Here is a 12,603-nt window from a genome sequence, read left to right on the forward strand (position 1 = left end):
CTAACACACAGCAATGCACTCAACAGTCTTAACTGATGTTCACTAAATGATGACATGTTTTTTTCTAAATACTTTCACAGCCTCCACTGCTTTAAATTACCATCACAGTATTTCTCATATGCTAATATCCTCTACCATTCCGTCCATTTAGCCACCCACCCACCCACCCGTTTCACCACCTGTCATTGTGTAGTAGAAAGGCTCTAAAATTAGGCAGATCTGGCTTCAAAAGCCAGTCATACCATTTACTAGCTCTGGAACACTGGGCAAAAACATTAATATCTCTGAGATACTTTATTAAAATAGGAGTTAACTCAAAATTGTTGGAGAATTCAGCAACAAACTACAAATAAAACACCCAGCACAGTGCCTGTCATATGGTTAACACTTGTTAATTCTCTTCCTTTTCACCATAAAGGGATCTTGGAAAGAAAAGTAGATTTTCAAATGTTCTTCATGCTTTTTCCAACGTTTCCATGTCCATCCCTTTGTTTGCTTAATAATGATGATGTTAACTTCTAATCAGGACTCCTTTTTGAAGGATAAAAAGGAAACACAAAGAAAACTTATACACAAAATGAGAACTTAAAAGGAGAACAAAAGTTGTAACTTGAAATTTTCTTGAATAAAAGAAAAATAACCTAGATCTTTTCCATTTGTGCCTGGAAAGAAAGGTCTCTGATTGCAATTTGGGGGCATTGTGCCTACTTTGCAGTGTGCCAGAAATCCCGCGGTATGTGAGAGATGCTGGCTAAACAATGGGGCCACATCTGGAAAACTTTACACAAAGTCAGCACTGTGCTGAATGAAAGAACAAGGCAGCCTTTGTGGGTCTCACATTGGTGGACAAGCTTCTAATCCTAAAGAGGCCCGTGAAGGGATCCGGGGCATTTGTCTCTGAAAGAAGGAATGTCTTTGGCCAAATTTTTACCAGAGCTCTCCTTGGTAGTGTTCTAAAATCACCCCTCCCTCTACACTCCACCATGGACACATGATGAGCAAGACCCTCAGCATCTCCACCCGTGCTGGAGGTCTGCAGGCTCCAAAGCTGCTCCCCCACGTGATTTGCAGTTGTGCAGGCAGGTGGGCGCCTAATGTTCCCACCATAAAGACAGGTGAGAAGAGCCCTCAAGAGGGGGAGGTGTGATTCATGGTCAAAGGAGATGCACCACTGCCATCCTTCCCTGCACTGTGGACCACACCCTGATCTCCCAACAAACCACATGATGAGGCCCGGTGGTAACAAGTTAACAGAATAGAGGCTCAGAGAAGTTCCATGGGAAAGAATCTGTTGAACTGAGTGTTCCCACAAAACACTTGTTTGAGTAATATACTATGGGGAAAAAAATAGAACCCAGTGACTGAAGATGTTTAAAAAATTCAGGTCTACAGATATGCCATTTGCTCTTTTTAAAAAGTTTGATGAAAGCACTGAGTCAGGAGCAAGCAGCCCTCTCTCCAGCACTGGCCATGTTGCTAAGTGGTGACAAGTCCAGTCTACCTCAGCTTTCTCACTGTTCTATCTGACAGAGTTGCTCTAAAGAAAAAAATGTTTTAACACTTTTAAAAATGAAGTCTAGGTAAATGCAATATTATCAATACAGCACCATTCAATGAATATTACATGGACCTTTCTCACATGAAATAAAAAGGGAGAAGAGAAGGCATCTACTTGATTAAACTAAATATTAATCTATAAATCTTTGTTATCCTCTCTGGTTAAAAAAAGGGGGTACTAACTTGCTACATTGTGCAAAATGTTTTGTAGTTATATTACCCTGGCTGCTCTGCCAAGCATTAAGAGGCATTTTTATGCCCATTTTACAGATGAGAAAATTTGAGGTGGGGAGGTGGGTGACTTGCCCATGGTCACAGAGACAGTAAGTGGCAGAGTCGGGACTGTAGAGCCCACAGTCTTTCCAGCACATGATGCCACCACCTCTTGTTCGCTGATGAGCTAAAGAACCGGAGCATTACATACCCACAGGCACCAGGTTTGTGCCCAGGTTCTGGAAACCATGGCCTGGTTTTGTGCTGGAGGAGATCACAGCCGAGCAGCCTCCACACAGCAGTTCCTGGTGTCTGAGGGTGGGAAGCGCTCTCCCTCATCACCAGACAAGACATCGGAACGGTTGCTGGCCATTGCTGCCAACGAAAACTCACTGCCCATTTTAATCCATGCTTAAACATTCATTCTGTTTAATCCTTTTGGACCCCTGTCTTTGGTAGCATTCCCCAAATTTCATTCCATGGGAAATACAAAGGTTTATTGGTCATTTAAATGTAGGTGACACTGGGTTAAATAAGCTACTTGGGTTTCTTTCTTCATTGAAAGACTTCTAGAGCCAGTAATATGCTAGTAGCAACGCATCTCTTCAAGGGTGCGGGGGAGGTATAGATACAGTAAGCAGTGGTCCCAGACTCACTTCTATGATGGAAGACCCTTTTTGAGAAATATTTTACAGAGAAACATACTTAGAGAAATGTTGGTCTCCTGTGGGTTCCTACAAGCCTTTAACCTCTCAGGATGTTGAAGCAAAACTGGTCAAGTTATCTTCCTAGAGACTGACTCTGGTTCTTTCCATGGAAAGGGTGGGTTGGATTGAGCCACCACTTAATCAAGCAAACTGAATCTCTATGTAAGAGAGGGCAGGATGGCGAGTGGAAACAGCCCAGGCTCTGACACAAGGCTGCCTGGGTTTGAATCCTGACTCCATCACTGATCAGCTTGGACAAGTTCCTTAACCTTGTAGTTCCTCAGTTTCCCCATTTACACAAAGGGAAAATAGTAGTACCGACCTCAGAGGGTCACAGCGTAACCTAGGCAACACCGCAATACAGTGTAAAGCCCTTTGAACAGTGCTCGGCACATGATAAACTCCACAAATCACTGATCATTATTCCTTCTCCAACTCTTCTCTATAAGTGAACTTCTGTGTTTCAAAGAGGCAGTTAAAATGGCACTTACTTTAGTGTCTGAGCTTTAAAGTCAAATTTGGCTCTGGCAGGTCTCATCTAAACATAAGAAACAATGTCAAGTTAAAAACCACGATTCATGTACAATGGAAAGGACACATTTTCACGAGTTTCCAGAAAGCAAAGCAGAAAAATTCAGTCTAACCAGTTCATTCTGGCGTACACATCTGGGCCAATTCCACTGTCTGACTCTAGCAGGACACTAGGTGGATGTTTGGTCAACTATGTCATGCATGAGACTCTCCCGGAGGAGGGCCAGATCTGGGGAAGAGATGGTTACGATAGTCTCAAAGTTCCAGTGCTATAGTTTCCCAAAGCTGACCATGGCTATTAAAAAACAAAATGGGAGTCAGCCAAAAGTCTTACTGTTGAGGAATTATCACTGTCTTACTCTTACATTTTTCATTTGCCTGACTTAAATTATGATATGCAAGTGGATGAAAAACTATGATTCATCTTCAGCTCCATACGTTTCTCGTGATCTGTGAGCTCATCCAAAAAGCCAGATAAAGTGAGCCCTGAGCTCATTCTTTCCCCAAGGCTTCCCTTCCTATAGGGGAGCCCTCTCCTTCCAGAACTCCAGGCCTGGCCATTGCCCTCGGCTCCAGGCTTCCCTTCTTCATCGAGTCTGTCATTCAGTCACGCCAACCCTCCCTCACCCTCCATCCCTCTACAGCCCTGCTCAGGTCTGGCCTCTGGTTCACAGGCACAAAGCTTCCTTTGACTTCACTGCTCGTCACACTAATCTACTGTCACTCAGGAGCACAAATAACATTCCTCAAATACTTCCATCACATCACTTCCTTGCTTTGAAGTTGGCTGAGGCTCTCAACTGTCTCTCAGATCAAATTTCAATTACTGAGGTGGGTTAAGGCCTTTGGGTAATTTCTCCCAACTCATACCTAACAGCCTTTATCTCTTATTACACTCTTCCTCTTCCCCTCAAGCAAGTCTGTTTGCTACACCTCAGTCTAAACTCCCTTCTCTGGAATTTCTTCATTTCCAGTTCTGGCCAAAAAAAAAAAAAAAAAAAAAAAAAAAGAACAAAAAGTTCACCTTACTTACTTACATGTATTTGCAGATCTTTCTCCCCTACCATTAAAAGTAGTTATTTTAGGTTGGAGGGGAGGAAGGCAGAAAACTGTGATTGAAAAACAATTTAAAAAGTGTAACAAAAATAGTAGTTATTTTAATTAACTTTTTTTTTTTTAAAGAAGGGTAGGGGGGGAGAAATCATGTGAGCAAGCTGTTTACAGCTGCCAATATAATTCTGACCCCATGGCTTTCTGGTCTAGGGAAACAACGTGATGAAAACTACACCGCACACTTCCCCTTCAATATTAGAGGCAGGGCCCAAATAGAAGGGGAAAATGGGAGACCCCAGGTGAGAAAAAAATGGTATTTAGAAACCTCATCAGGCTTAGTTTTAGATCCTAATCCCTCAGTGATATGCCCCAAATGACCAGGAATCCTCAAGGTGTGGTCTTGTAGGGATCTCCTTAAGGGCCATGAATTCTTCATGGAATTTTTTATTTTTTATTTTTGCATTTTCACACTGATATTTCCATCCCTCTACCCACACACACACATATCAGAGGTCAACTGAACGATGACCTTATAACCAATGCCACACAATTTCAGTGCCTGCATGTGTCCGTCTGCCACCTAAGAGCATAATGTATCAGTTGTAGACGAACACAAGGATGGATGTGGGGTTAGAGAAAAATGACAAGTTCACAAGAGAAGGCCAAATGACCAAAACTGTAAGGACAAACTTCCTAGTGACTCCAATAAATTGGTGGTCACCCCATGACAGCCGTAGAGCTGTGTGAACTTTAAAAATTTGTACCCAAACAGCACCATATTCACACTAGGAGTGGCAACTGAGTTCAGGCAAAATGATATGACCTATCAATTAAATTAATAAAGCTGTATAGGTGTGTACTTTACCATTTAAGTTGCAAATTGGCTTAGGCCAATACTGGGGGTTGGTGAAATTTCTTTTCCCATTAAGGGGAATGTATATATTACTCAAAGTGGAGAAACACTAATTCCCTTGATCTCGAGATATATTACCTGAGTCGTCATTGCTTGCAAAAAGCATCAGCTCCCTCTTTATCTTCCTGTGTCTCCCTGAGGGCGGACCCACCTGGCTCCCACAGCACTGTAGAACTCACCACAACAGAGAGAACTGGGTGTCTCTTCTGTTACAGTACCAGTTCACCAAGGGCGTCATCTGAGTCTAGCTTCTGCCTCCCCACAGGGTCTTGCACAGAACTAGTGTCAGTCAAAGTCTACTTAATGAAGTCTACTGAAGTATGTCCGCACAGCCTGGTGCCCCTGGGACTTGTTGGTGTCTATTTTCTCATGTCTGTTGGTCAACACCTAAGGCAGTGATTTTCAAAGTGTGGTCCCTAAACTGGTATCACCAACATCACCTGGGAAGTGGTTCGAAATGCACATTCTCAGGCACCACCCAGAACTGGAAGCTTTATGGAGGGAGCCCAGCAATCTGTATTTAACAAGCCCAGACGGGATACTGATACACTCAAGTCTGAGAATCACAGCTCTAGATGGGAGGCAGGGCGGGTAAGGCAGTTTGCTGGCCTCTGTCAGTGGTTACTCCAGTTGCATTTTCATTCATATGCATTGCCCACATGTGTGAGTTTGCAGGCCCAGGGTGCCTTTGTGTGTTCCTGTATTCCCCATCACTTACAAGCAAGCAGGCCTGGGAATGAGGGCCAACCACCCTCAGAGCCTTCAGAACAGGGGAGGGTACAATGAGGCCTGAGGGGCTGTCCTTCCCTGGCAACTGATTCACACTTGAGACCTTCTGCCTCCTCCTCATGACATTTTCTTTCCCCGCATCACTTTAGAGTCTCCTTTCCCTCCCTAGTTTCCCTTATTCGAACTTGGCTTCTTCTTCCCAGACAACAATTTGACAACTGGCCAGTGTTGCCTCTGTCACTCAAAAGACAGTAAAATGAATATTAATCTACTATTATACTGAAAGATTATAAAACTGTACACATACTTTGGGTGTCACTCATTTCCATACTGCCCAAGCCCCGGACACACATGTTCCTAAAAGGAGCTAACCTTCAGCAGGGCCACTGAGGAGGGGTCACGTGGCAGCCTTTGGGCAGCACAGGGATTGCGACACGCTGACCTCAGTGTAGGAAGCCAGGCCTGAAGAAAATCACTTCAAGGGTTTGTGCTTCTTTGTTTGCTTTATAATATTAAGTTTCATAATCTCAGCTGAAAAATGTTAAAATTAAGGGAACCAAAGAAATGTCCCTCGAAGAACGCTCACCATAGCTTACCCTAACTGCAACACTCTTTGGGTTTCAAAATTCGTTAGCGAGGGTTAGGTACTACTGAACACTTTATTCATTAATTCACTGTAAAAGACTGAGAGGCAGTATTGTTCTCTGACAGTTCAATATTAACATCACTAAATTTTGAGGACAGTGTAAATAATGCATCACTAGCTAACTTCGTAACATAATTTCTCTCAACCATCTCTTTAAAGAATCTTGTCACAGTCCGCACCAGAGCTCCTAATACACATGGACTAAGGAAAAGGATTCTAGGCAGAATGCACAGGCAACACAGTATCATGATGAAATGCAGAATGTGGAGGACTGGACGCATGAAGGCAGCCGATGCTCTAGGCATGCATAGGGGTGTTGCCAGCAGACCCGGTCCCACAGCCAGGCATGCTTGAACATACAGAGCGCAGGACATGATGGGACTCATGTCCACTGACCAGCCACAGAGAGCCAAAGCAAGCCTAAGGGAAGCCAGGATGACAGATGCTGTGTGGAGGACTAATTTGGCCTACAGAGGGGAGGCAAATATGGCTTTGGGTCAAGCAGCAGATCGAGGCGACCAAAACAGACCTCTGACCCAGATTTCCTTTTTGCCGTATCGTCTATATTGAGGAGGTCCCCAAAGCGCTCATTAGTGATAAACTGGTGGTGCGTTGGAATGACACCCGTGTGGCGCCGAGCTGCAATATCGGCCTCTTCTTGCTCACGCTTAAGTCGTCTCTGGTCCGCTAAAAGTTTCTGCCATGAAATCGCATAAAATGGGCAGTGAATCATCTGGTCCAGGGTATCGAAAAACTATCAACAAAAGCTACTATGGAAAAGGTGCTGGGTCAACAGGGAGGAAAGGGTTAGATGTTTCAGGGGCTTTACGGCCACAACTACCACGTCCTGCTATAACCACCCCTCTGGGCCACTCCACGTGGGGAGGAGATAGCCCTGCACAGGAGAAGCCTGGGGAACACTGGGGCACAGGGACGGATGAATTCCAGAGTTACACTGTTTGCAACCCATCCCCCTGCTCAGCCCAAAGCCTCCTGCTTCCTCATACATGGGTGGCAAAGGCCAGGTGACCCAGGGGGTAAATCCAGGGCATTCATAAGCATGCTGGGCTGGGGGCAGGAGGCTGGAACCACTGTCCTTACCTCACTTAAACAGTGGTGAGTTCCCCCAGAGTGTCCCCATGCGGGACTAGGGCTGGCTGACTCGTCTGCCCACATCAGGTCTATTAAACCTGCTATGGGCTTTTATTCTGTGGGGTCTATGGCAACTGGGTCATTTTTGTGTTTCCTATGTCTGCTACTGTAATATGCTTGACAGAGTGGAGCTGCCCATTTCAGAAAATATGGCACCCCTTCTCCTAGAACAGCCAATCTTTTTTCTGGATACAATTTTTAGGAGGCCTTAGCAAAAGGCTAGGTATGTGACTGACAGAGAGCATCAGTTACTTTCCTGCCACATTAAAAAAAAAGATTTTATTTTTTTATTTCTACACAGAGGGGAAGGGAGAAAGAGAGGGAGAGAAACATCAACGTGTGGTTGCCTCTCACCTGCCCTCTACTGGGGACCTGGCCCACAACCCAGGCATGTGCCCTGACTGGGAATCAAACTGCGTCCCTTTGGTTCACAGGCCAGCACTCATTCCACTGAGCCACACCAGCCAGGGCTCCTGCTACACTTTTAAATGTAACTATTTCTTCATTAGGTGAAATTAAGCTGAGTTTAAGTGAATGATGTAGAATATAAATATAGAAGATAAACTAAAAAGAATGGTACTTGGGTTTTGAAGAAATATTCTCTCCCAAATTAAGAAAATAAGTCATCTATTTCCATTTTTAAAGTTCTTTTAAAATAATTAAACAATGATGTATTTTACCAAATGTTGCATTTCCTCATTGCCTATTGAAATGGCCCTATGGAATAGAATTTTAATGTTTTCTTATTCCATACCAAATATACATTCTTAAGATTAAAATTTTTATATGAAAAGTATTAACTATAATGGATAATTCTTACATTCTTAGTAAAACACTAGTCTTTTTCTGGCAGGTAATTAAATGCCTCAAGTGACAGTCCTAAAAAACAGTGGGCCCCATTTTCCTCTTTTTTTCAGGGTCTACAAATAATAAAGTAATAATTCATCAAATGGCTGTAGGATTTCCAGTGCTCAGCTATGTTGCTGTAACAATTACAGAAGAAAAGACATAAAGTGTTTTGCAAAACACAATGGAGCCTGGTTTCTAGCTTGGCCTCTTGACTCAGTACAAGTTATCGCGGTGTGTGGCCTTGGGCAAGACACTGCCCTGTTGGAGGAAACAAGGGGACTGACTAGATGACCACTAATGTCTCTTCCAGGACCAACACACTATTTTTTCCTGAAATGCCATTACCATCCATGTTAATAATACAGCAGTTGCATAGAAAAATGCCAGGACTGACACCCCATTAGCTGGGAAGGGTATTTTTTTTGTATCAGTGGGAGTGGACAAGTGCTTGAGGCCATACCTCTGGTGCTCTGGCGAGGTTACATAAACCCAGTGAGAGTGGACAGGGAATGGAGTAAAGCTCCCAAACCAGTGCTTGAAGCTGATCTCAGTAAACCCATCCTTCCTGTAGTTTAACCACATAAGCCAAAACCATGGATAAAGACATGAAGTTTTTAAGGGTCTTTGAGCCAGTGTTATTCAGGAAAAAAGATGCTCCCTTTCTGAATGTACCTCTTAACAGATCAGTAGCTACACTGACTTAGTAAAACAGGCCTCTTGTATAGTTAGCAGAATTCTATCACAAAACCTTCCATGGTGGGTGCTACGGTTCACACTAGTAAGCTGGAATGTTGTCTTCCACCATAGCAGTCTGGGCTTGCGCAGGTGGGAACCTTGCACCTCGGGGATGGTGACTCATAATGAATCTGCTCTGTGGCCTTATGAGCACTCACTGTCCACGAGTTTTTCACCTCGTTATTACACATAATTCTGTACATCAATCCTCCCATTCTTTTCTTCCCAGGGACACGTGCAAGTGCCTTACTGAACAGTGTCTGCGGTGCCTGGAGAGGGGAGAGCCGTGGTCTTTCCTGGCCTTTGTCTCACCGTCTGGCAGTGATGATCATTATCTAGCTCTCCTCAAAGTTGGCCTTACTCTAAATCCTTAAGGAAAACCCACCTAAACTCTGAAACCACTCAACGAAACAGAACAACATAGGGCTTCAGACTTTATAGGGAAAGGAAGATTGCACAGACATGAACAACCTCTCTCTCAGGCTACCTCTTCAAAGCAATTCTTCCACCTCTTAATTCATTACAGGAAAATGGGCATCATAGCTTGTCTATTCTATTAGACCCTTTCTCCTGGGAATGCAGCACCTAGAAAGCATGCCTCACATCAACACTGTATTACAACAGAAGCTCATGATTTTGTCCATTTAGCTGATACATAGAATGACCTTGTCCTAAATCCCAAAATGCATTACTTTTCCAGCCCACTGCAGTATAAGACATGTCGGTAGCTGTAAGGGAAGGGCTGAGTCCTGAAGTTCTTGGTGGGCATTCACCAGCATTTACTGGGGTGTCTCTCTTCTTCTAAGTTAAAGGCAACTTCACATTGTTTCATAATGACCATGCAACCATGGTCATTATTATTTTCCAGTTTCCTTTTTCTCCTACTGCATCCTTCCCAATGTGAACTGTGCTTTGTGGTGGGCAGTATAGGAGAGGTGTGTGGGTAGATTTCCCTAGAGAATAATCAGGCAGGGGGTGGGGGAGGGATGAAAGAGCAAAGAGCAATCCGGGGTGCGTAACCTCTTGCTGAACCTCCTGTGCAGCAGTACTGGCTTGACACGGCGTTGAGAACCCAGCGCCTTGGGACCATCACTCCCACATTTGGGAAGAGTGGAACGAAAGGGGAGTGATTAAGCCTATGTCACATACAAAGTTACTTCTGACATTGCCAGTTGCTAGGCCACATCATCTGTCTGACAGGCATCTAGAACGTTTCCTTCCTTCATATTTTTACGTGTGCGAGAGCCAAGAGATATTAGACATGGCACTTACCTCTTTATCATCATGACGTCTTCGAATGAATTCTTCTGTGGATTCCAAGTAATCAGCGGGTATAAAATGTCTTGGTGATTCTGAATCTTCAAAACAACAAAGTAGAATTAAAACAGGCAACGATTTAGTGGGAAACCAGACTGGGAAAAGATTTCACCTTTCATCCATTCTAAATTTCAGGTTTTTACAGTTGTTGAGACCAATGATCAACAATCAAATTCTGAAGGAAAACAAAACAAAACAAGTTCTCCCCACGTTTTGGACTTACTTGTGAACTAGCATAATACAAAGAAAACTCATTAGAAGGCAAAAGGTAAGCAGAGAGGACCTTCTCTGAAAACTGTCCCTGCCAAGAGGCGTGCAGGATCTCACAGGGACACACTGTACACTCACACACACACACACAGGGCCACTGAGAGAGGCTGCCCCTCAAAAAACCGCGGGGTGAGTTGGGGTTGGTGCAAACTGCAAGGGGCTCAGAGGTTCAAATGAGCAAATTTCTCAGATGAGCTAAACGGCCAATTTTTCTTTCGAAACAGAGTTTGGTGGTTAGTCTAAATGACATGGGGGCTTTGTTTTTAAAGAAGTGCAGCCACTACGAGCCATGGTTAATTGCCAAGCAAAACAAACAGAAAACAAAGGGTGGACCAGAAAATGAGCACCAAGAGCACACGGGAGGAAGGGACAGAGCAAGCAAGGTGGAGAGACAGGTGAGGTGAGACTGGGCAAATACACAAAATGCCACCTCCGAGGGATGGTCCCAGTTCACTCTGTGGGTTGTTGTTTCTGTCCAGACCGCGGTCTGAGTGCGGCACAGAGTTCCCATTACTAAAGGCCCTGGGGCAGTCCTCGGGGACCATGGGTCTCTCCTGAGGGGGCTCTGAGATCCGCCTCAGCCTGGCCATGGTGTGTCTCGAAGACAAGCGTTTGGGGACCGAGGGCTTCCCCCTGGAGCGGGGCTCATCCTGATGGGGCTGACTGGGGAGGTCTGGTTTCCGGCCCAGCGGTGGGCCTGAGAAGTCCCCAGGGGAAGGTTGTCTGGGGTGGTGCTGGAGGGGCTTTTTCAACCGAAAGGGGAGGGGGCTCATCAGGTAGATGTTCCTGAGGAGCGTGCTCCTGTCCCCTCTGGGATCCAGGCGCCAGTCGGGCTGTCTGGAGGTCTGCTGCTGCTCATGCTTCCGGATGGTGGTGAAGCGGGTGTATGAGGCCGGGCAGGTGCCCTTGCACTTGTTGATGTGGTGTTTGGGGAAGTCTCCATGAATGCTGCCACTGCTGCCCTCTCTGCTGTCACTGGAGACGTTTGAGCAGTGATCGAGCTCGTCAGAGCACATGGAGAGGGGCTCCGCAGGTGCCAGACCCCTGAAGCCCAAGGTGGGGTCCACCATATTGCTGCATGTTGGGGAGACGTAGACCCCTCCAGGGTTCATCCCACCCATCTCCCTGGGCCGGAGCTTGGTTGACTCGAGGAGGGACTCAGCAGAGCGGGCCGAGGTCAGGCCACTCCGGGAAAGCACAGGTGTGGGAGACTTGCTCAGCCTGCCGGACAGGTCCAGGGATGGCATGGACCTCGACCTCTGAATCAGCTGCTCAAAAGCCGTGATGCGAGAGGAGACAGTGTGCTTGGGGATGTGCTCCGGGCCCTCCTGGCTGGGGCCTAGCTCACCCCTGGCCAAGGCCAGGCTGCTCCTTTCAAAGTGGGAAGCAAGATCGCGCACGCTGGAGGAGGAGGTGGATCCCAGGAAGAGGCCAGCTCGGTTGATCTGGTGCATGTCCCGGTAGAGCATGGAGAACTGCATCCCAGCCTTTCTCGAGAGAGGGCAGGGCCTCCTGGCGCTGGTGCCATACTCCTGCAGGCTCATGGTGCTGCTGGACTTGCTGTCATAATCCCGCCGGGAGCGCATGAGCAGGTTCTCAATGCTTCCCCCGACCTGGAGGGGGAGCCCTCTCTTGGAATCATTCAAAGAAACTGAAGTGCAAAGGTTCTCACAGCTCTGAGCCTTTTCTGATGGCAACAGGACACTCTTCTGTTCCTGCAAAAGAGCGCTGGGAGCAGAGAGCCTGGGTTTGAACTTGGAGGGAAGGATTTCCGAAATGCAGGCTTTTGCAGCGGACAGGGGTTTCTTGTGCTTACACACAGGGCCTAATGCATTGCTAGTGTTAACCGTTCGGCTATGAACTGAAGATGAAGAAATCATGTGAGCATTCCCACCTTTACGATCCACTGGAAAGCATGCAGAATAAAATAA

General features: G+C 45.8%; 1 protein-coding gene across 42 annotated transcripts in view; it reads right to left on the reverse strand.

The window, feature by feature from the left end:
* SORBS1 (sorbin and SH3 domain containing 1) overlaps positions 1 to 12,603 on the reverse strand; it is a 223,791-nt gene that overhangs the window by 27,376 nt on the left and 183,812 nt on the right. For 34 of the 42 annotated variants that reach the window (XM_036027020.1, XM_036027021.1, XM_036027024.1 and 31 more), the window contains 3 exons: positions 10,358 to 10,443; positions 6,879 to 7,046; positions 2,969 to 3,015 (listed from right to left, as the gene is read on the reverse strand). In XM_036027020.1, the coding sequence (XP_035882913.1) occupies positions 2,969 to 3,015; positions 6,879 to 7,046; positions 10,358 to 10,443 (301 nt within the window). The remainder of the gene's footprint in view (positions 1 to 2,968; positions 3,016 to 6,878; positions 7,047 to 10,357; positions 10,444 to 12,603) is intronic. The other 8 variants (XM_036027035.1, XM_036027048.1, XM_036027041.1 and 5 more) reach the window with 1 other exon arrangement.

This window comes from Phyllostomus discolor, chromosome 5, assembly GCF_004126475.2.
Source record: "Phyllostomus discolor isolate MPI-MPIP mPhyDis1 chromosome 5, mPhyDis1.pri.v3, whole genome shotgun sequence".
Lineage (NCBI taxonomy): Eukaryota > Metazoa > Chordata > Mammalia > Chiroptera > Phyllostomidae > Phyllostomus > Phyllostomus discolor.